We start from the raw sequence: 21710 nt of genomic DNA on the forward strand, positions 1-21710 counted from the left end.
CCAACCAAAGCGTACGTGTTGCGCGCATCGACTTTGAACGAATTTTACCTTTATCCTCGCGACACACGTGCACACACGTGCACGCTACCGGTTGCTTTGCCCGAAATCGAAAAAGCCGATAAAAAAAAACTTTCCACACGCATACACGCAGGTGGAGGTGCCCACATAATCCAGCAATTTAGTTCGATTGTATGCGATTGTCGTTTTCGAGGCTCGAGCAACATAAAAACGCAACTTTGCGTTTCGCCGCGTCGTTTATATCATGCGCTCGGAATTACATCTCTTTTAGCGCAAATTTCGTGCCATTCAAAAGTTGCCTTTCACGTTTTCACCCTCCGACGGCGATAATTACTACCGCTCTCGTACTCGTGCACTTGTCATTGTTTTGATTTGTAATTTGTAATTTTCACATCTGACAAAATCAATAACGGCGGCGCACACTTTCGGGATAATTCCGGGTTGGTTTTGATGTTGGAAGAAATTAGGCGGCGTTCATTTGGGTATAAAATAAATATTTATTGGACACTCAAAATTACATTCATACTCGACACACCTTACATCCTACAAGCGTGAAATCCCATCAAAGTATGTAGATACAACACGATTATACACAATTATACAACTTTATATAATCAACGCGAGCTCACACAGCAACATTTCGCACCATCAAACGCTGTTTGCTCGAATAGTATTTATAAAATTTATGAAATCATCGCGCCGCGTGCGAAAAAGTTATTTTCTCAAGTTGTGGACTGTTTATTTACATTTTTTGTCTCATTCGGTAAAACAAATAAAGCGCGCGCCCGCCTGCACCGCGAGTTCAAAGGAGGGACGCGGCGCGCTGTTTTCGAAATCGGGTAATGTACAAAGTAAATGTTTTTCTAAAAACGTCCAAACTGCGCGCGTTCGTTAGACGCGCGGCAGTCTTTTTGAAATTTGTCCAATCGCGGTGTTTATTTGCGAGAGGCGGTCTTTTTTTGACGTGCAATATATATGTACAACAAGTTTTGCGACGGTGTGCTACAGTGTTACGCAAAAATAATCCCGAAAACATCAAACGGTGGTGTTGCACGCGCGCACGCACGCCTTATTTATTTAATCAAGTTTTATGGCCGGCACCGTCGTCGCTTTTTATGAGATTCTCGATGGTAAACAGGCTGGAATTTTTGTTTTTGCGCAATGTCAACGCCGCCTCCGCCGTAGAGGGCGCTGCTGTTGGCGTAACGCTGCACGCACCCCCAATTCGCTCCTATAACATCAACATTACATCCAATCATACCACAAATCAATTCGAATTAAAAACTAGTTTTACCTGACTTAGAGATCTTTGATGACTTAAGTAATCCGTGCATTCGGCGATGCGCTGTCGTCGACTCTTCCTGCGACGATAGTTTCCCTTTTCGAACATGTTAGTTGCTTTGGGGTCTAACATCCAGTAACTTCCTTTACCACCAGCTTGTTCCGGACCTCCTGGTGATACCTTGTCACGTGGTACCTTGACGAAACAATCGTTTAAACTCAAATTATGCCGGATGGAATTCTGCCATCCTTGTTTGTTGTCTCTATAGTACGGGAAGTTATCCATGATGAAACGGTAAATCCCGGAAAGTGTTAATCTTTGTTTTGGCGATGAACTGATAGCCATTGCAATAAGAGCTATGTACGAATATGGCGGTTTTTCTAATCGCGGCTCTTGTAGCTTAAGCGGTAATGGCAGCCATAGATTTGGCGACATGCAGTATCCGTGCAGCATACTCTGCTGAAGGTACAGATTGGGTGGCACAAAATCGCGGTACAAGTCAATGGGAAACATGGTTTAGTCTCAAATTAACACTAATTAACAAAATGCATTATGATGTCACACGCGATTGAGTTTTTGACACCGTTTTGAAATGGGAACTTGTTTAGTGAATGTTTAGCGCTAATTAACGACGTTTAACATCCGCAACTGACTTAAGTAACATCCCCCACTCCTGCCGATGGCGTGGTGTTGGAATTTTCAGGCGTTACGTTTTCCCGAAATTCGAATGTCTGGCAGGCCAATAAGATGCAGTTCCACATCTCCCGAGCGCGACGGACGTCTGTCTCTTAGCTCGAAGCTTAGTGAGCTTTTTCGTAGGAAACATCATCTTCCACCCATGAGTGCATCTCATAACCTGGCACACACCTCTCGCGAGGCGGACGTGCGGAAGATATACGAGTGTTTTCACACGTGTTGTCAAAACATTGCGGCCGCATCCGATAATAGCCGTGACACGCATTAAAAGCCACAAAAGGTAAATAACAACAACACTTGCATGAATATACCCCGCCAGCTACCGCAGGCCGCGTCGCTCGGGAACCCCACGTTGTTATTCTACACCGAATTAAATGAGCCTTTATGTCGTTTATTATATTTTGATTTCAACGCCGCGGCGGCGGCAGCCGTAAAGATAGCAGAAACGCAGGGTATTAAATTTAAACTTCCGGGAGTATCTCTTTTGGTTGTTGTTTTGTTTGGCTGGTTTGTGTTCGTGCGAGCGCAACAAAATGAGCACCGATGTTAAAATCTTCGCTTGGATGCCGCGCCGGCATGCAAAAATTTATTTTGCAATGCGTGCTACGAATGCTCATATGTAGAAATACAGATGTGTGGTGATAGTCATAGCTGGTCGGTGGTTGTAAATCTGTCATTGAGATGCGTGTGGTCCATCGTGTTCGGAGTCGTGTAGGACATGATCGCGCATACTTAGACGCTGGCGATAAATACGTCGTTTGGCGTAATTCAGTGCACTTCATTTTCGTTCATTTATCATCTTGTCTCATCATGATCAACATACAGATAAAGATGTTAACTGTGCGGAAGTGGTGAGGGCGGATATAGATGTTGTAGAAATTGAATAATATTCCATCCCAAGAGATCCATTCTTTTATATTTAAGTATAACAAAGATTTTATAGATAACGATAATGTCTTATGGGTGAGAATATACCCCATGTGGTGTTGGGAGTAAGAAATCTATAAAATCTTCCTCTCCTCGAGAAAACGAAAGGAAAACGCCATTTGCGCAAAAGATTTGGGTTAGTTTTTATCACCGTAGTGTGAAACGAATTGCATTGTGAATTGTGCAATTCGAGACATGCAATAATGTTCTTCACACGCAACGCGAACATTTGTAAAGACGTATCTTAAAATATTAAACCGTTATATAAACACTATAAAGATCTATAAAGCAAAGCAGGAGTTCAAAAAGGAAAACACAACTCGGGCGCGCAACATTTATCAACGGGTATTGAAGTGACAGTCGTTGTGTTATTACAGGCACGTTACATTTGATCTACGAGGCGAATTATGTTGCTTCCCCGAAAACGCAACAGTCGCACGGCGGTAGCCGGCTGTCGGGGCATTAATGGCCGCGCGTTTGTAATGAAACAAACGCGCGGCGCGGGCGTCGCGAGCGCGATGTAGCTTTAGTGTTTTAAGGGAAATAAAAAAGAAATACAAACTTTCCGGTGCCTGGCACGCCGCGCGGCCGTATTTACGGGTTCGTTTCAAATGCGCTTAGAATCAACAAACAAAACCATTCCGCTTCAAACACGAATGTGTGTGTGTGTACGGGTGTTAGAGTGTGTGGACCGCTTCCAGGGATTCTTCCCGAATGCCCACAATCACGCGCACGCATGTGTGTAAGCTGACCACATGTATTTTATACCTTTTCTTCGCTCTTTGATGCTTCAATCGCGGATTGTGTACACTGTGCGTGATGTGCGGTTCGGCACTTTATAATAAATCAACCGCCGAAAAAGACTACTGCCTTGCAGGCGTCTATTTATAGTAATTATACGCAAACAGTAATTAGAAACTTTGCGCGGATTGTTTTACGCTCATTAAAAATATCATTACATCAGCAACAGGAACATCTTAAATTATTAAAGTGATGATTGTAGCATTTTTGTTTCGGGGAATTTTATCGGCCACACACACACAATTCGCTTTGTAATTTTCAACTCGTCTGGTGCTTGGTGCACATTGAAAACGCATTAATGTAAAAAAAATCGTTCGCTCCTTGAAGTTTCAACGCGGAACGAGCTGTTGCGAAGATGCGCGCTAATGCGGTTTTGAAGATGAAGATGAAAAAGCCCCCGCATGTCGCTCGCCGTTGTTTATTTTATGTTCGCGCCGAATTACAAATAAACACTCGAATTTCTGGGATATTACTATTTACTTATTTACGTATCAGTTTTATTGCCGCCTGCGCTTTCTTCTATTTCGAGGCGAGCAAGCGCGACGTCGCGCGTTTTACGATCGCCGAGGGTTCTCGCGGCCGCAAACCGGGTGGTCGCCACTAACGCAAGTTACACATCGTAAACGCGCACGCAGGAAGCAACAACAAACGCACGCAGCACCAGCAGGCGATGCTCTGGAATCGGTGCGGAATGAGTTAAAACCGCCATCAATACATCATCATATTTCAATATATTAAATACAGAAATGAATATAGAATATATATCATCATGGAATGGTGTTGCTTGTTTCAGGCGAGCGGATTGCGTCTCATCAATTCGATATCAGCCTCCATCATATCCTTGACGAGCTCCGGGAACGTTACCCGCGGCGCCCAGTTCAGCTTCTTCTTTGCCTTCGACGCGTCGCCGAGGAGTTGCTCCTATATCGCGTTAATGAACCAACAGAGGATTAACATAAGTTTGCGATAACCATCAGCGGCACACTGCCGAAAATATTTGCATGCAAATTGATCTCGGTGTTTATTAATAAACCAACCGAGAGCAGTGTTATGCTTACCACTTCAGTGGGACGGAAGTATCGTTCGTCGACGCGAACGCGCACCACACCGGTATCCTTCTCCACGCCCACCTCCTCTAGACCCGTGCCACGCCATTCGATCTCCTTGCCGACGTGCCGGAATGCCATCTCGACGAACTCCCGCACGCTGTGCATCTCACCGGACGCAATCACATAGTCCTCCGGCGCGTCCTGCTGCAGCATCATCCACATTGCTTCCACGTAGTCCTTAGCGTGGCCCCAGTCGCGCTGTGAGTCCAGGCTGCCCAGCTCGATGAGCTCCGCCTGCCCGAGGTGGATCTTAGCCACGCCTCGCGTGATCTTCCGCGTCACGAACGTCTCGCCACGGCGCGGGCTCTCGTGATTGAAGAGGATGCCGTTGCAGGCGAACATCCCGTAAGCCTCACGGTAATTGATCACGATCCAGAATGCATACAACTTGGCGCATGCTGAAATCAACGAATACCACACTTTAATTTCATCAAGACCCTAATGTTTCAAGGCTTACCGTATGGCGAACGTGGATAAAACGGCGTGCACTCGGTCTGCGGTACTTCCTGCACTTTCCCATAGAGTTCCGACGTGGACGCCTGGTAAAACTTCACTTCTTTCTCGAGATTACAGGTCCTGATGGCGTCCATCAATCGCAGAGTGCCCACGCCGACCACTTCCGCGGTGTATTCGCTAAGATCAAACGAGACCTTCACGTGACTCTGCGCGGCGAGATTATAAATTTCCGTAGGTTTGATTGTTGAGATTAATTTGACCAGGCAACTGGAATCGGTCATGTCCCCGTAGTGCAGCTTCATTTTACCTCCCTTGTGCGTGTATTTATCAGCGTAGAGGTGATTAATCCGTGCGGTGTTAAAAGTACTTGCCCTTCTGATAATACCATGAACGTAGTAGCCTTTTTCAAGGAGTAATTCCGCCAGATAGGAGCCATCCTGTGAAAGTAAAAAGAAACTTTTGAATGTAGCGCGCTTTCAACGCCAATGCGGCGCATCTACGAACTATCGATCCGTCCAGCTGGTATCTACGCAAACACAGCTACATTGACGTTATTATTATAACCCTACAGTTGTTTTCTTTGATTTAAGGAATAATACGCACACCAGCAATAAGATATTATGTGAAGTAAGTGGTCTACTAGTCCGATTTTGCATTCGACTTGTACTTTGGTTCAACGCGACGATTTTAACTCGGTAAGCACTACATACCTGTCCGCTGATGCCTGTTATAAATGCGACTTTCCTTGGTCCTTCCTGAGCCATTTTAGACAATTTAGACTCACTTTGGTGCTGTAGCTTACTGGCTTAATACTGATAACGCTGCTGGAATTTTATAAATGTACTTGGAGTCTATGCAATGTTAAAAACAAACAGATAAGTCACACACACTCTTGTACTACTACTGTAACTACAGATGTCTCACCAATCTACCACTGAAGTGAAGCACTGAAAATATTTTTGACTGTTTTATTAATTTTTAGGAAGATGATTTCCCCAACTCTTTATATCACCTTCCTGGGTGTTTTATTTGCATCTGGAGCAATGGTAAGTTTTTATTCACTATTTATAAACAAAAATTAAATTTATTTTTGTTTTAGGGTCAATCATATGAGAACAATCGCTGTAGATGTGTTTGCCCCAGCATGTCTACAGTGACAAATAGTACTTTAAGAAGTCATCAGACCAAAATACTACACATTGCAAATGTTCAACCTCACCAATGGTAAAAACCAGCATTGAACTATTGTCATTCAGATAGTAATTGATTCTTATTTTTGTAGTAAATGTGAGTCAGTGATTCTTCCTAATATTATTGATCATATCCAGGGAAAAGGGCCGGAGTTTTGCCAGAGATGTGAATGCAAATATGAGGCGCGCAACACCAATATAATCAAGTTTGTTGTTATTATTGTAATTTGGGTCATTTCCATCCTGGTAATCTACATGGCTTTCCTGATTATTTTGGATCCACTGCTCAATAAAAGGAATAAAGGTAGCTATCAGGAGCACACCAATGAAGAAGATGAGAGTGCAGCTGGGGTGAGTGGACCTGGCATGTCACATAATATGAGCGTCAGAGGCAATGTTTTGAATCGCGTTGGGCATCAGCAGGATAAATGGAAGCGCCAGGTGAAAGAACAGCGACGTAATATTTATGATAGGCATACTATGCTTAATTGAAACTCTTATATGCAATACATTAAAAATATGTAACATAACTTATTCCTTTAAACATTTAAATAATTGTAATACATGGTATAGTCGTAAAACAAGAGTTATTCGTTGTTTTGTGATAATTTTATTTACTCTGTAAACACTTATTTTCTTGTTTCATTCTCATGTTAAAGTGTTGGGAGACAAGTATATATCAATTGTAAAAGTAATTCATTTATTAATTCTCTCTATATAATAGCAAATTTAAAACATTATCAGTACTCAATAACAAATATCTCTTAAACTATAGATGAAAGGGAGGAACAGATTGAGGATTCTTATTATTCTTAATCTACGTGAAATTCTCCATTAGAAAAGATAATTTGAAAATGAATCATAACAAAAATTAAAAAGAAATAAATTCCGCGCACATTGTCGGCTCTTCTAAGTGAGACAAGCATCATGCCATAGACACGCCGCCAATAGAAACATCTTACTTTATCTTATGATAAGTCACGTCCATGGCCGACAGGTTTGTTGTGTCGGTGGACTGTAGTTAGTTTCGTACCGGTTGCCCCTAAGACATTTCGTCGTGCTCGTGTGAATCTTTTTGCATTAAATTCCATAAATTCGCGATATAATTCATTGCCAAACGCGCGTATTTAATTGTAACGACGTGTACATTATCCTATGTGGTTTTAGATTGCGTTTATAGAGTGTGCCTTTCACTAATGTGTTACTAATGTGTGCCGATGCTGGATTGTGTGCAGTGTTTATCGTCAGCATTCACTAACTATTATATTTGCCGCAGTCAATTTGTTTCTCATCGCTAGGAATGCTGTTTTCATTTGGGTGATAAACATCAATCTAAACATTGTAGTGGTCTACAGTGGGAATCCTTTGGGGTATTATTAATACGTTATTGTCGCTCCCACAAACAATTCGCCAAGTGCCCAAAAATTTGACAAATTCAACGTTGTTTAAATTTCGTCTTGGAAATTGGTTCATATCTTGAGAACTTCTTTATATTCTGGTTGCCTCAGAGTATTTCCCAACAATATGCCATTTCCGCTCCCAAAAACATATTATTATTAAACATATTGTGCACGGGTTCATTTTATTTAAATGAGAATGATGGAATACATACAAAATATGATCGAATTATTATTTAATATTTCTTTTCTACGTAATGTAAATTGTATTACATCTACAAATTTGAATGTTTTATTTTCAACTTTAAATGCTTATCGGTGGTGGTGTATAAACAACTTTTTTATCGCTTTAAACCAGTTCGATGGTGCGCTAATACTACGAACGTTCCAACGTTTCAGTCAGTTCCAATTTACACGTGGTTTGTTACCTTGCGATCTTTCATTTCAATTCAATCAAAAGCATTTACATAAATATCGGCACTTAATGACCATAGATATGTTTAGTGTTTTGCTAACTTTGATTAGTGCATGACACGCTTATAAAACTAGTGTCTTCGTTTGTGCCTTAGTGGTCCGTCGACCATTGGATATTTCGTTACTAAGAATTGCAATAGGAAATATGAATATATACTGCTGTTAATTTCGAGTATGTGTAATCAACGTCTGTCCTTCGCAGAATCTCTCATAATCCGTTAAAATATAGCTTGCAATGCAAGGCCTTTATCCGACGGGACGAACTTCTAAGTGCGCGGCGTACTGTCAGTTCTAAAACACGTGCTTTATTCTGTTTCATGGCTTCCCTTGATTACCCAGTGTACTGGTAAGTTTTTAAATATTATTACATCATTATTAAATTGACGCCTTTAGTCGCATGTAACGGGATTAAAATAGTATTACAAAAACGTCGCGTGCCGTCGGATGCGGTTTCGCTCCCGCTGCAAAAAGTGGGTTTTAGCGTTTTTCCTCGTTTGCATTATTCTTAATTCTATAATCGTGTTGACGTGTTTAGTAGTTTGGTAATATGCCGTAAAATGTATGTAAAACGCGATTTCTATATCGTACCGCGTGTCGTTGGGATGCCGTCGGCCGGCGCTTTTCTATGCTAGAGTCGTGTCATGAAATCGCGTCGCAAACAAAGTCTCAATACGCAATAAAATTCATTACGGTTATTTATTTATCTATCACCCTACCTTCTCTACTTTTACTTTTCTTAGATAACCAGGAGATGTAAGTAACAATTTATAATTGTTTAATTGTAAGTGTAGTTGCATTTTCCTTCATTCCGGTCTATTTCCATTGAGAAAACTATAAAATCTTTATTTTCCTGATGTTCTACTTTGAGAAATTTCCATTTTGTTATTAATATAGTAATTTTCCTTGCATGACCCTGTATAGGTATTACGTGTCCTTGCTCCCCAATCTTTGATTGACCGAATTAGTTGTTTCCAGAAGTTGGTCCTCTTGAATTTGACATTTTCTTTTTAAATAATGTCATTTTTGCAACACCCTGTACATTTCTTTCCGTGATCTCAACAATAATTGATCAAATTTGATGATTCCGGATCTTTTCACAATGATCCTGGGATTTTTTTTAAATGTATTAAATTTCCTTTTGTAACACCTTGTATATTTGTTTTTCTTGATTTCCAATCAATAATTGACCAAGTTAGGTGTTCGGGTGTTTTCCTTCTTAAACTTTACATTTTCTTTTTGTATCACCCATTATATCAATTTTCCTTCACATTTTGCCAAAATTGAATAAATTGCAAGGTGCTTTTTTAATTATTGTTTCTCTTTTCTTTTTGCAACACCCTGTATACTATTTTCTGTTAATTAACTGTATTTCTTAGTGCTACATGTCAGTGTACATCATTTGGTACATGTGTGTATGTGCACGGATATGAGATCGAAGGACTTATTTCAAAATTGCTGCCAGAATTTTCTATGTATTTTACATACATGTATGTAATTTGTTAATAAAGAAACATTATGAATCATTGTGTCTTATGATTTGCTTGTACCCCTTCTATCATTTCAGGAACATTTCAAGTCTCTAAGAGAGTTCCCTCTCTCAGGAGATGATCCCCACAATAAAAGTTGTTAAGGTATCCTGTATGATTTGTGTACTCCTTCTCTCATTTCAGGTACAGGTCAGAACTTGTAAGAATATTTAATATAAGTGTCTCCTCTCTTGAGACGACTTAAAACTTAGAAATATTTGAACAAGACCTTTTAAGGATTGTCCTTATAAGGAGTTCCCTCTCTCTGGGGGTGATCCCCCACCATAAAAATTGTTGATATGCCTGATAATTCCAGGGATGAAGCGCAGAGACATCGTAGCTGTAGGTTGGGCCGGGAGCAATGGACGCATCGAAGCAGTGGGCGATCGACCAGAGCGCCGGAGGCGCTCTGGGAGATCGACCGTAGACTGTCTTATAACGACACGTGCCAAAAAATTTAAAAATCTGATCTCCTCCCCTGTTCTCTTTCTTCTATCTCCTCCTCTTCTCCACTCTACTCTCTGTTCTCTTCCTTCTATCTTCTCCTATTCTCTTCTGTTCTCCCGTTTTCTCCTTTTACTTTCTTACTTCTTTTATTGCCTTCACTTGCATTTCCATTTCTCTTATATTTCGTTGCAATTCATATATGCAACCCAAATTACGCCTGATATTTTTATATTTGAGAAAAATGCCTTCTATACCTGAGATTCGATCCGTGCCTGCTAGCATGCCAGCAGGTGCACGTATCCACTCGACCACCGAGTGTTTTTATCATTGATATTTGATACTTCTATTTATGTTTCTATTTTTATCATGTCTTAAAAACAACAACACAAGCCTTAATTGCACTCGTTCCACGCGAAAATATATCTATATCGATATGTGTGAAACGCTCATATACTGAAAACGGCAAAGAGGATACCAAAAACAAATATGAATGAGATATTCATTTATATTAAGTTTATTTTATTGACAACATTTACAAATACAAACATTTTTATATAGAAAAATATCGACAAATATTAAATGCCGCGGAACACTTGCCTTACAATATGCGCACTTTTGCAACTCTTCTGCGATGAATATTCGGAACTCCAGGGCCGTTTTAAGTGTAAACTTCTTCTCTGGGCACATCCGTGGTCTACTTATTCAAATTAAATATAAATCATAGTTATTCTGGGTGATAAGCGACAGCCGACACGCACGCCGTGCACATGCAGGCCAACACGAGTGCAGTATAATCCACACGTGAAAAATAATCTCCGACGGCCGACAATAGTTCACTCGTGCTTATTATCTGGCGAAATTCCGTTCACGCGCAATTCTAATAAATGTTGTCGATTGCTTATTGAATATAAGTCGATTTACGATCAATTTATAATAGGAAGAAATAAAACTAGTCGCGATGAACGCGTGGTTCGCTCGGCAACCGGAATGGAACTGAATGCGCGCTCTGAAATGACCACGCGGTCACGCGGTGTTGCTATTGGCTCATTGTTTACATACAACTATTCGTGTATCTAAACTATACCTGGATAACAGTGTAATATTGTCACAGCTAGCACACTAGGCAGTATTTCTACGGCGCTCCCAACTACAGCTAATTAATTGCAAGATGGAGACCATTTTCGGAAGCAAATAAAATTTTAAAAAACAATACAGTTTACTAATAGTAGATAATATTTGCCAGACTTTCAATTTTAAGAGTCAATTCGTGAGCTAATCACAGAAGTTATCTATGAAAATAATAAAGAAATTGAATACTTACAACCTGATGAAAGAATGGTTTTTATGCAATGCATGGAACAGGTGCAAAATCCCTAAAATCATCAAAAATTAGTCCATCATAACACAAAAATGCAATTTTTAGGACAAATTCGTAAGATAATCACAAAAGTTATATATGAAAATGATAAAGAAATTCAATACTTACAATATGATGAAAGAATGGTTTTTGTGCAATGCATGGATCAGGTGCAAAATCCTTAGAATCATCAAAAATTAGTCCATCATAACACAAAAATGCAATTTTTAAGGTCAATTCGTGAGATAATTACAAAAGTTATATATGAAAATGATAAAGAAATTCAATACTTACAATCTGATGGAAGAATGGTTTTTATGCGATGCATGGATCAAATGCTAAATCACTAAAATCATCAAAAATTAGTCTATCATAACACAAAAATGCAATTTTTAGGACAAATTCGTAAGATAATCACAAAAGTTATGTATGAAAATTATAAAGAAATTCAATACTTACAATCTGATGAAAGAATGGCATCTGTGCGATGCGTGGATCAGGCGCAAAATCCCTAAAATCATCAAAAAATAGTCCTGTGGAATACGAAAATGCAATTTTTAGAAACAATTCGTGAGATAATTACAAAATATATATGTGAAAATGATAAAGAAATTCAATACTTCCAATCTGATGAAAGAATAGTATTTGTGCGATGTGTGGATCAGGTGCAAGATCCCAAAATTCAACAAAAAATAGTCCTTTGGAATACAAAAATGCAATTTTTAGAATCAATTCGTGAAATTATTACAAAATATATCTGTGAAAATGATAAAGAAATTCAATACTTACAATCGGTTGGAAGAATGGTTTTTGTGGGATGCATGAATCAGGTGCAAAATCCCTAAAATCATCAAAAATTAGTCCTTCATAACACAAAAATGCAATTATGGTCAATTCGTGAGATAATTACAAAAGTTATACATGAAAATGATAAATAAATTCAATATTTACAATCTGATGACAGAATGGTTTTTGTGCAGTGGATCAGGTGCTAAATCCGCGGTGTAAACATACATTAATTTTTATTTCATGTTACATACTCCTTTGTTGTTCCAATCATGAAGTATTAAAGCACTCAAACATGGTTACAAAAATTGTTTGTTGAAATTTTCCACGAATTAACAATCAAACAATTTTCCTAATAAATCGAGTTGGTATCTCTGACTAAGAGCCGACGGTAGACGGTCGATGATATACACGCGCGCACGTGGTGAAGTCTCTTAATTCTGGGTTCGATTCACGATAAGTTACTCATTCGATGGTTAAACGATACGAATTCTATTACCGTATTAAAATCTCAAGTATGCAAGCAGTCACTGTGAAAATCCATAGAGCTCACGAAAACACGTGCTCACGGCCCAACAGCGCACCACCGACTAGGCGGGATGAAACAGCCAACTAAGCCAACTCGTACTCAAATGCTGATACTACTACGGTGCCGAATTGCATTAGAAGTAAACATGAAACAGTGGGTGCGCAAATCATTTCCAATTGCAACTTATAATTGAAGAAATATCAATCCTGCAAAACAGAAAAAAGGAATTTTGTTACTCTTTCATGAGCTAATCACAAATTATTAATGAAAATGACAAAGGAATTAAATATTTACCATTTGATGTAAGAATGTTACACAAATGTTGCACGTATTTTTAATTTTGTATGTTACATGGGTTGCATACAGTGTTAGAGGTTCGTCATTATTCGTCACTAGTCTGTTGATTTGATGGGTATTTAGAATCTTCATAATAAGCAGGTCGCGTAATCTAGAAATCTATAAGGCTTCGAATGGTTTGAGACTGATTGAAAGTGTTAGACTATGTAGATTTTGTGTGATCTAACACTGTAATAATGGCTGAAGCTTCACCACTCACTGCCTCAACAACTGCTTCTGCTGCCCCAGTTGAGGAACCTGACAAAGGTATATTTTTTATATCTTTATCACTTGTTGAATAATATACAATATTAATGCATTGTATCATCCTAGATTTATGTGCTGTTTGTCTTGAGCCCTATGTGCATCCAGCCAAGCTGCCATGTGGACATGTCTTCTGCTTTCTCTGCATCAAGGGCACTGCAAACAGAAGCAAGAGGTGTGCAATGTGCAGGCAGGAAATCCCTCATGATTTTGTGGAGAAGCCAACATTAATTGATATAATTGAGGACAGAATGCTAGAATATAACTATGAATGGTATTATGAAGGAAGAAATGGTAAAACAATTACACTCAGTCAATAATCTGCATTTTATAACACTGTATTCATTAGGTTGGTGGCAATATGATGAAAGAACCAGCAAAGAATTGGAGACAGCTTATAAAAATGGTGAGCGCAGTTGTGAACTACTAGTTGCTGGTTTTCTTTATGTCATGGACCTGGATGCAATGCTACAGTTACGACGAAATGATCCATCCAGACGACGGAGGATTAAACGTGATTTGGCAAACATTGATAAAATTGGAATAGCTGGACTCAGGTGTCCAACAATCAAAAATGCAATCTCCAAAACCACTGGTTCCAACAATGCACAAGACAGTGTTAGGGAAATGTCTTCAATCGATTTAACAATACCAGGTATTGCAGCAGCAGACACCGAATCAGAGACTACCGATGTTGATGATAGTCAGAGGACAATTATTTACGACTCGCCCTTAGACTTAACGTTTGAAAACGGAAGCCTTGTTGAAACGGAGGACGATTAAGCGCATTAAAATCTTAAAATTGTTTGTTACAGTTATGATTCTTCTATTCTTAGTATTATTTTTGTATGTATGCATTATTTAAATACACAATTTTGATTTAAAAGAAAGTCAACTTTCAAAATCGCAATATTTCCCTGTCTGGTGGTCTTTACCATTCTTCAATAATCTGTTTTGATTTATATTTCAAGATATCAAGCAACGTAGTATAAGTAATCCGATAATCTTTTATAATTTAAAATTTACTACTTATAATAACAGAAAGAAGTAATGGTAGAAAAAAACAATCGTATTTGCTATACACAAAAAGTTTGTAGTTGTACACTGACACGATCCATGAAGCACATCACGAAACTTTCGCTGGATCCGACGTTGGATCTTTGGGCTCATCGCGAGACTTGTTCCACTGCTTCAACCCTTCCGGCAATGATGTATCCTCTTCGATTGATCCAGTACCCTCCACAAACTCTTCGTAGGTGGATTTCTCCGGGAACGGTCTCTTGCCGAGAATTTCAATCATATCATCGCGTTTGATAATTTCCTGCTTTAGAAGGCGTTCGGCTACCTTCTCCACATCAGCCTTGTGGTCTGTTAACAGCTTCGTAGTGTGTTTGTGCGCTGAGTCGATTAAAGTTCGCACCTCGTGATCAATTATCTGAGCTGTATTCTCCGAATACGGTTTTTCGAACTGCATCTCACCCTCTCTGGGCATGTCAAAGCTCACATTGCCTACCTTAGGGTTCATACCGTAGTGTACAACCTGCGCGTAGGCGCTTTGTGTGACCTTCTTCAGATCGTCTTGCGCGCCAGTGGTAATTCTACCAAAGAACAACTCTTCGGAAACACGTCCACCAAGAGTCATGCACATCCTATCGAACAATTGTTCCTTGGTGTACAAGTACTGATCCTTTGGAAGGTATTGAGCATAACCCAAACCTTTTCCACGTGGAATAATCGATACTTTCAGAAGTGGATCTGCGTGTTCCAAGAACCAGCCAGCTACTGCATGCCCAGCCTCATGATAAGCAACAGTTTTCTTTTCTTCCGGAGACAAAACATTTGTTTTCTTCTCCATGCCAGCCACGACACGCTCAATAGCTTGCTCAAAATGCTTCAAGTTGATGGAGTCATTCAAATCTCTAGCCGCAATCAAAGCGGCCTCGTTACATACATTAGCAATATCGGCGCCGGTAAATCCTGGCGTTAAAGCAGCCATCTTCCTTGACAAATCAGCTTTGTCAAGATTGGTCTTTAGGTGTTCAAGGTGCACCTTGAAAATACTGGCTCTACCTTTGATATCTGGCGCAGGCACAAAGATCTGTCTGTCAAAACGTCCAGGACGTAACAAAGCTTTATCTAATATATCAACTCGGTTTGTCGCGGCGAGAACAACCACATTAGTAGTGGTGTTGAATCCATCCATCTCAACCAATAATTGATTGAGTGTATTCTCCTGTTCTGAATGACCACCAAACGACCTACCACCACGTTTTCTTCCAACCGCATCAATTTCATCAATGAAAAGGATGCAGGGGGCGTGTTTGCGAGCCATCGCAAAAAGATCTCGCACTCTGGAAGGTCCAACACCTACAAACATCTCCAGAAACTCGGAGCCTGATACCGTGATGAAAGGCACGTTGGCTTCACCCGCTGTGGCCTTCGCCAAAAGAGTTTTGCCTGTTCCAGGTGGACCTGTCAACATCGCACCTTTGGGAATTTTCGCGCCCAGGTCAATGTACTGTTGCGGATTCTTCAGGAAGTTTACAAACTCCATGATCTCGATTTTGGCTTCTTCACAACCAGCAACGTCCCTAAATTATTTTAATATGAATAATAAAACAAATACTAAATTTAAAACCATAAACTTACTTAAAACGTACGCCAATCTCATTACTATTGATTAATTTGGCGGTGCTTTCCATGACACTACCAAACAAACCACCACCGCGTTTACCCCGACGACCACCCATCATCTCCGCCGAGCGTCGCATCATGTAGATGAGAAAACCAATAATCAACAAAGTGGGCAGAATACCAGAGAGACTAGATGCTTCGATTTCGGTCTTGTAAATAACTGGTACAAAGTTTGGTGGCTCAATATTCATATCCATTTGGGCATTCTCTAGATTCCTTTCAAAAGAATCCACACTACCAATATTGAACCATAATACAGACTACAATATTAAACAATTATTAAGATTTTAAAGTTAACTTTTGATTAAAATAACCTACATTCCCTTCAACTGTATTGCCTGCTGCTAGTTTTACTCTCACCCACTTCTTGTTGACTACCTCCAGTTTATCAACGACACCCCGCGCGAGATACGTGTGTACAAACTCCTTCCAGCCAATTTCCTTGTAGCCCATCTCCCAGAGCGCCAAGGTGGCAAGGAAGGCTACCGCGCCAGCAGCCCCGAAAATGTACCATTTCTCCTTATCGCCGTCGCCAAATGGCTTACCTCCGCTGCTGCCACTGCGATTTCCCGTTCCGCCAAATAATCCAAAAGACCAGTTGTCATAAGGTTTGTTTCCTGGTTGTGAAGGTGGTGGAGGAGCTCCGGAAGTGGAAGGTTTTGGGGCATCTGCTTTAGCCTCAGCAGCAGCTGGTTTTCCATCCTTTTTGGGAGCCTCTTTTGCAGCAGGCTTTCCATCTTTAGCAGCAGTACCTGGTTTGTCTTTAAAGTATTTTTCAAAACCTTTTGGTGGTTTTTCACAGTATAGGCGCCATTCATTTAGAACTGATCTAAGTGTTGCAAAATTCTGAAACATTGCATCATATTATATCACATTGTATCAAATCACCATCTTTGTATATCAAACCAAAAATAACAAAACAAACGGGTGTTTGGTAAATTGCATGCTATTAATTAGTAAATATTTTCTGCAAGTTAAGTTCTGATTATAATATACATACACGGCGGATTAAATTCGCATCGTTGGGGTTCTGTACGATGATGCGGCCGATACGTCCTAGCTTTTTGCATGTACTCAACAGCCTATATGCCATATCAATATTGTTTTTCTTCGAGATGAAAATATCGGTCACATAACTTTTCGCTTCGGTTTCACTGCGAGAACGCACTAACCTCAAAAAGTCCAACCGTGCGGATGAGATGACAAGTCGGCAAAGCAGACTTCTATTCAAAATTCACCGAATTTCATTATTTAGAACTTCGTACAGTATGCACATTGCAAATGCACTAATTTTGTGACAATGAAAGTATCCAAAAAATAAATTCTATACAAAAGTTACGAAAATGTTACAAACTCATGTTTGTTCTTTTAGGATGAAATTTAAAAAATGTAATGATTATTGTCATTTTTGAAAGATGTCAAACACGCCCCATAAATACTAATCCTAATGTTTATTCACTTGCTTCTACACTAAGCAATCATCATTAAAAGTCTTTCATCTCTATACAAACTGTACAAGTTAACTTAAACTACGCTATTTACAAAAGCCTACTAATCTAGGCTGGCAGCAGATCAAAATCGTCGCTGACATGCACCATGGGCACGTGGAGATCGTCAATGTTGGGCGTACTCTTCGCATCGCAAAGATTAAGCTCCTTAAGTTTCCACTCCCAATCCATCTTTTGCACAGCATACAGCGACTCAGCCTCGTTATGATGACGAAGCAGCATATGTTCTTTAATTTTCTCCCATTTGTCGTCAACATCTTGTAACCAACTAAGAAATAGTCTACCGTTATATCTAGATCTTGCATTGCGATCCTTTTCTTCTTGTTCCGGTGTTATCAAATTATACACCTCTTCGTCACGAAGAATTGTGCAGACTGAAAACGGTAGACTCTGATTGGCCAGAGCTCTAGCTGCACGTCCATGCACTCGCAATATTTCTTGCTCTACCGAAAGAACCAACTTTTCTTTTTCGATGACATGCTGCATTCTGAGCTTATAGCGTTCCTTCTCTTGATCAGAGAAGAGATCCTTCATTGGAGCAGCTAAAGTTGCTGGATAAGTGATATTCGGGGTAGTGGGTGCTCGGCCTGCAAGAACATATGTACCCCGATTCATCAGATAATCCTTAAAACCTTGTGGTGGTTTCGGTTGGACAGGAAACAATCCCTTTCTACGTTTGTCAATCTGGAACAATTTCAAAGATTAAAATAAAACTTCTAAAGTTACATACTCAATATATTATTCAACTTTACCTGTTTACGAATATTCAAAAAGAGTTGATAACAGTTTGTTATCGGTTGTTCGTGTGGATGCACCTCGGACACGGCGGGTGCCTCCAGGGCATCACTCGTCGCAGGTGCAGCCGGTTCCTTACTAGGTTTCATCTTTCTCTTCCTTGGATGCAACTCCACAGGTGCAGCATTATTATTACCAGAGTTGGAATTCGACGAAGAAGTAGATGGTTCAGTGTCGCTGTTGTTACTAGCTTGACTATCTGAAGATTTGTTCGTTGCTGTAGTAGCGCCTTGTGTGGTTACAGCAGGTACTTCTTGTGTGGGTGCTGCAGGCGAAGCAGAAGGTGATGGTGAATGTGACCTCTGAAGTTGTGGTGATGAATTGTTGCTTCTATCGGCTTGTCCTCCACGATGTGAACTGCGTAAAACTCTCTGATGTGCCTTTTCTTCGCCGTTTGATCCAGCAGATTCCTTCTTTTCTTCTTTACAGGTGATATTCTCTGTAGGACTGTTGTTACCGCTGTTTGTCTCTTTTTCACCATCATTGCTGCTTGGAACCACATAGGGTAAAGCGGCGTGCGAGCGTTGAGAATTATTTTTTCCATTACGAGTTTGTCCGGATTCTTGTTCCTGATTAGTGCTTTGTGGGATGACAATTTTGAGTGGCGGTACTTTGAGGTCTGTCTTGCCGTCTTCCTCAGCGTCACTAGCCGCTTTCGGACTATCTGCAGGACTTTTACGGTCTTTGTTATTTACTGCAGGTGTTGTTTTATTAGCAGTTGTGCTGGTTTTCGCATTTTGACCTTTTACTGTGTTAGTACTGCTGCGTGCAGTAGCTCCGGCAGTTTTAACTTCTTTGGCGTCGCTGTCTTTACGTTTCTTGCGACGAGATTCCTCATCGTTTGACGGTGACGCGTCGTTGTTATCATCGGCGACCTCAGAGAAGTTTCTCTTGGCAGTTTCCGCCTCAGATGGTTGAGTAGTGGGCGTTTCTCCGGCAGGAGTTTCGCTCTCTGGCTCAGCGGCTTCTGCTTTATCAGCAGGCGATTTCTCTGGTTCCTTCGACGCCTTGAACTCGTACACATCTTCGGTGGGGGCAGCCTTTGCTTCCATTTCGTCGGACTTCTTGTCTGTTACCTTCTTTTCATCCCTTGCACGCGGTTGCAATCTTGTTGACGCACTGGTTTCTATAAAATGATTAAAAACCATAATGTAAGGTGCATTAAATTAAAATAAGCAGCATTGGTATTGTCGTGTTTATATACATTGTTGTGATCTGTATTTGTTTTGTTTTGAATTAAATTCTGCACCTTCCTAAGCTTAAGTGCAAATTTTGCAACGCGTCAATACCAATAATATGCAAAAACGCTCACATACACAAACACAGCGATAATTGTTGAGATGTTTCTGACGAGTGGACATACCTTTGTGTAACTGGGATGCGCGTCGCATCTCCAGAGAAAACGACAGCCGGTTCCTTCAAGCTCTCTCCCTAGCCGCCTACAATTTACACGTTTAAGGAGAGCGATCGTTCGATCCCAACAAATATTTTTTAATGAGCGGACACGTATTGCGGCAACATGAAAAACGCAGCTCGCGAGACACAGCCAGACGATAGACGCACACATACATTCAAACACACACCGTATAACCGGACGGAATTTATCGAGTTTCAATCGGAGTAAACATACACAGCGCACGCACACACAGGAGCACACAAGCCGCTACAGACGAAAACAAACGAAAAACATGCAAACAAAGCTGATTCTATTTTCAGACGTTTTCACAACATTGTCGCGATTATTTTATGCTTTAGATAAAATTTTATGAATTATTTGAACAGATTTGTCGAACTAACCGAACAACACAAACAAGCAAAGGTGCAAGTGTCGGCTTTGTCGGGCGGCCGACATTTTGTTATTTGTTTCATGACAAGTGCGCACAGCCGCGCATGCGCAAGTACGTCTGCGTCTTCGCACTTTCGAAATCTTTCGATATAAATTTATAATTTCTATCTATCCGGACGCATGCCAACCATGAACGATGCAATGAATTTATGACGAATTAAATAATGCATGTGATGTGTACATACCTGCTATCGGTAAATTCGTATTCAACAAGAAATCTGCTACTGAAGGAGTGGCAGCCACATCAAGAGGGGTAAGGCCTTTTGAATTTTTAGCGTAAATGTTCGCTCCTCGCTCAACAAGAAGTTTAATCAATTTCATATTGCCGTTGGTGGCGGCGTCGTGCAGAGGTGTTTCATTGTCAAACCCTTTTGCATTCACATTTGCCCCAGCCTGCACCAATCTGAAGGCTACTTCATACCAGCCATGATTACAGGCTTCATGCAAAGGTGTCCATCCTTTTTGTGTATGAATAAAGTTAGAAATGTTTTAAAAAGTATGTATAAATTAGTACTAGCCTGCAAAGTCTCCTACATTGGGCTCAGCTCTGTGTGATAACAACTTGCTGACCAACTCCACATCTCCTTTGATTGCAGCCAAATGCAAGGGAGTTTCGCCGCGCTCGTTTCGGTCGCGTGGGCGAGATGAGTGTTGTGGTGAACGGGAACCTTCGCCACCAGTCATCTGCATCAGTAGGGCTAGTTGTTGGCGCTCGGACATTGGAGTCCCAGGCGTCGAGCGCGTTGAGGCGCTGCCGCCCCCCTTGGATGGTCTCACGAATGACGGCATGTTACAACTGCAATACCCGTCGCTGCAACACGATTACACTTGATTACACTGCCTGCCATAGAGTTTATTATGTTTAGTTAAGATTGCGCGCTTTGCGAGTGTCCCCCAGTAAACATAACCACGAATACATCGTCATGGAAACGAAGTGCGCGCCAAATAACAATACCCGAAGGGCAGCAAGAATCAGGGCCGTTTTTGGGAACACGACGTGGCGGACACTCGCGGCGCGTTGTAATCAGGCAGAGGTTTATTGTCGACGCGTTAATTACCTAAAATGCAAACGTTTTCATTCGAAAAATTGAATACGCACGCACTCGGACGCACACTGCTGTGTGTTTGTTTGCGACTGCGTGATTGGACGGTTTGCTTTAGCATAGATACAAACCACATGTAAGAGGTCGCAGTTTCAAGAAAACCAAAAAATAAAAACTAAAATAGGTAACGCACAATGCAATATTTTGGCTCAGTATTTTTGTGGCATGC

The 21710-nt window shown here is 40.6% G+C and overlaps 7 protein-coding genes across 8 annotated transcripts in view; 3 read left to right on the forward strand and 4 right to left on the reverse strand.

Annotated features, from left to right (window-relative positions):
* Positions 1-4652, forward strand: part of scrt (scratch) — a 51145-nt gene extending 46493 nt beyond the window's left edge. The window contains exon 5 of the transcript XR_010550604.1: positions 4518-4652. The gene's annotated coding sequence lies outside the window, so the exon portion shown is untranslated. The remainder of the gene's footprint in view (positions 1-4517) is intronic.
* On the reverse strand, positions 550-1912 carry LOC135802711 (fork head domain-containing protein L1-like). The gene is made up of 2 exons (XM_065316324.1): positions 1313-1912; positions 550-1249 (listed from the first exon to the last, which is right to left on the reverse strand). The coding sequence occupies exons 1-2, from the start codon at positions 1811-1813 to the stop codon at positions 1100-1102; spliced, it is 651 nt and encodes a 216-aa protein (XP_065172396.1). The 5' UTR covers positions 1814-1912; the 3' UTR covers positions 550-1099.
* Gmd (GDP-mannose 4,6 dehydratase) lies at positions 4437-6215 on the reverse strand. Its single transcript, XM_065316321.1, has 4 exons — positions 6000-6215; positions 5291-5726; positions 4783-5231; positions 4437-4645 (listed from the first exon to the last, which is right to left on the reverse strand). Exons 1-4 carry the CDS (start codon positions 6051-6053, stop codon positions 4514-4516), a joined length of 1071 nt encoding a protein of 356 aa, XP_065172393.1. The 5' UTR covers positions 6054-6215; the 3' UTR covers positions 4437-4513.
* LOC135802712 (uncharacterized protein CG1161) lies at positions 5824-7174 on the forward strand. Its single transcript, XM_065316325.1, has 4 exons — positions 5824-5984; positions 6272-6335; positions 6389-6513; positions 6572-7174. The coding sequence occupies exons 2-4, from the start codon at positions 6276-6278 to the stop codon at positions 6969-6971; spliced, it is 585 nt and encodes a 194-aa protein (XP_065172397.1). The 5' UTR covers positions 5824-5984; positions 6272-6275; the 3' UTR covers positions 6972-7174.
* A 6185-nt stretch (positions 7175-13359) lies between these two features.
* On the forward strand, positions 13360-14485 carry LOC135802717 (E3 ubiquitin-protein ligase RNF146-B-like). Its single transcript, XM_065316329.1, has 3 exons — positions 13360-13598; positions 13665-13889; positions 13945-14485. Exons 1-3 carry the CDS (start codon positions 13529-13531, stop codon positions 14376-14378), a joined length of 729 nt encoding a protein of 242 aa, XP_065172401.1. The 5' UTR covers positions 13360-13528; the 3' UTR covers positions 14379-14485.
* Positions 14486-14543: 58 nt separating this feature from the next.
* Positions 14544-17569, reverse strand: Afg3l2 (AFG3 like matrix AAA peptidase subunit 2). The gene is made up of 4 exons (XM_065316326.1): positions 17290-17569; positions 16608-17135; positions 16245-16549; positions 14544-16186 (listed from the first exon to the last, which is right to left on the reverse strand). Exons 1-4 carry the CDS (start codon positions 17380-17382, stop codon positions 14722-14724), a joined length of 2391 nt encoding a protein of 796 aa, XP_065172398.1. The 5' UTR covers positions 17383-17569; the 3' UTR covers positions 14544-14721.
* Positions 17570-17721: 152 nt separating this feature from the next.
* On the reverse strand, positions 17722-21602 carry LOC135802714 (ankyrin repeat domain-containing protein 12). 2 transcript variants are annotated; one of them, XM_065316327.1, is made up of 5 exons: positions 21497-21602; positions 20957-21249; positions 20624-20896; positions 18550-19718; positions 17722-18481 (listed from the first exon to the last, which is right to left on the reverse strand). In XM_065316327.1, exons 2-5 carry the CDS (start codon positions 21225-21227, stop codon positions 17846-17848), a joined length of 2349 nt encoding a protein of 782 aa, XP_065172399.1. In that variant the 5' UTR covers positions 21228-21249; positions 21497-21602; the 3' UTR covers positions 17722-17845. The 2 variants fall into 2 exon arrangements, with proteins under 2 accessions (XP_065172399.1, XP_065172400.1); XM_065316328.1 differs by lacking the exons at positions 20624-20896; positions 20957-21249; positions 21497-21602 and adding an exon at positions 19956-20462.
* Between the last annotated feature and the right edge of the window lie 108 nt (positions 21603-21710).

Source organism: Atheta coriaria, unplaced genomic scaffold, assembly GCF_025399875.1.
Source record: "Atheta coriaria isolate IRGN ID8LTWV9N9 unplaced genomic scaffold, Caltech_Dcor_3.1 hic_scaffold_47_pilon, whole genome shotgun sequence".
Classification (NCBI taxonomy): domain Eukaryota; kingdom Metazoa; phylum Arthropoda; class Insecta; order Coleoptera; family Staphylinidae; genus Dalotia; species Dalotia coriaria.

Excerpts from the sequence above, each read along its gene's own strand:
- LOC135802711 (XM_065316324.1), bottom strand. The coding sequence starts at position 1,813 with ATGTTTCCCATTGACTTGTACCGCGATTTTGTGCCACCCAATCTGTAC. Across the intron at positions 1,250-1,312 it reads ATCAAAGATCTCTAAGTCAG|GAGCGAATTGGGGGTGCGTG; the intron begins GTAAAACTAGTT and ends TTGATGTTATAG.
- LOC135802717 (XM_065316329.1), top strand. The coding sequence starts at position 13,529 with ATGGCTGAAGCTTCACCACTCACTGCCTCAACAACTGCTTCTGCTGCC. Across the intron at positions 13,599-13,664 it reads AGTTGAGGAACCTGACAAAG|ATTTATGTGCTGTTTGTCTT; the intron begins GTATATTTTTTA and ends GTATCATCCTAG. Across the intron at positions 13,890-13,944 it reads GTATTATGAAGGAAGAAATG|GTTGGTGGCAATATGATGAA; the intron begins GTAAAACAATTA and ends TGTATTCATTAG.
- LOC135802714 (XM_065316327.1), bottom strand. The coding sequence starts at position 21,227 with ATGCCGTCATTCGTGAGACCATCCAAGGGGGGCGGCAGCGCCTCAACG. Across the intron at positions 20,897-20,956 it reads CAATGTAGGAGACTTTGCAG|GATGGACACCTTTGCATGAA; the intron begins GCTAGTACTAAT and ends ATACACAAAAAG. Across the intron at positions 19,719-20,623 it reads TACGAATTTACCGATAGCAG|AAACCAGTGCGTCAACAAGA; the intron begins GTATGTACACAT and ends ATCATTTTATAG.
- Afg3l2 (XM_065316326.1), bottom strand. The coding sequence starts at position 17,382 with ATGGCATATAGGCTGTTGAGTACATGCAAAAAGCTAGGACGTATCGGC. Across the intron at positions 17,136-17,289 it reads ATGCGAATTTAATCCGCCGT|AATTTTGCAACACTTAGATC; the intron begins GTATGTATATTA and ends GCAATGTTTCAG. Across the intron at positions 16,187-16,244 it reads GAGATTGGCGTACGTTTTAA|GGACGTTGCTGGTTGTGAAG; the intron begins GTAAGTTTATGG and ends AAAATAATTTAG.
- Gmd (XM_065316321.1), bottom strand. The coding sequence starts at position 6,053 with ATGGCTCAGGAAGGACCAAGGAAAGTCGCATTTATAACAGGCATCAGC. Across the intron at positions 5,232-5,290 it reads TTATCCACGTTCGCCATACG|CATGCGCCAAGTTGTATGCA; the intron begins GTAAGCCTTGAA and ends CGTTGATTTCAG. Across the intron at positions 4,646-4,782 it reads ACTTCCGTCCCACTGAAGTG|GAGCAACTCCTCGGCGACGC; the intron begins GTAAGCATAACA and ends AACGCGATATAG.
- LOC135802712 (XM_065316325.1), top strand. The coding sequence starts at position 6,276 with ATGATTTCCCCAACTCTTTATATCACCTTCCTGGGTGTTTTATTTGCA. Across the intron at positions 6,336-6,388 it reads TATTTGCATCTGGAGCAATG|GGTCAATCATATGAGAACAA; the intron begins GTAAGTTTTTAT and ends TTTTTGTTTTAG. Across the intron at positions 6,514-6,571 it reads AATGTTCAACCTCACCAATG|TAAATGTGAGTCAGTGATTC; the intron begins GTAAAAACCAGC and ends TTATTTTTGTAG.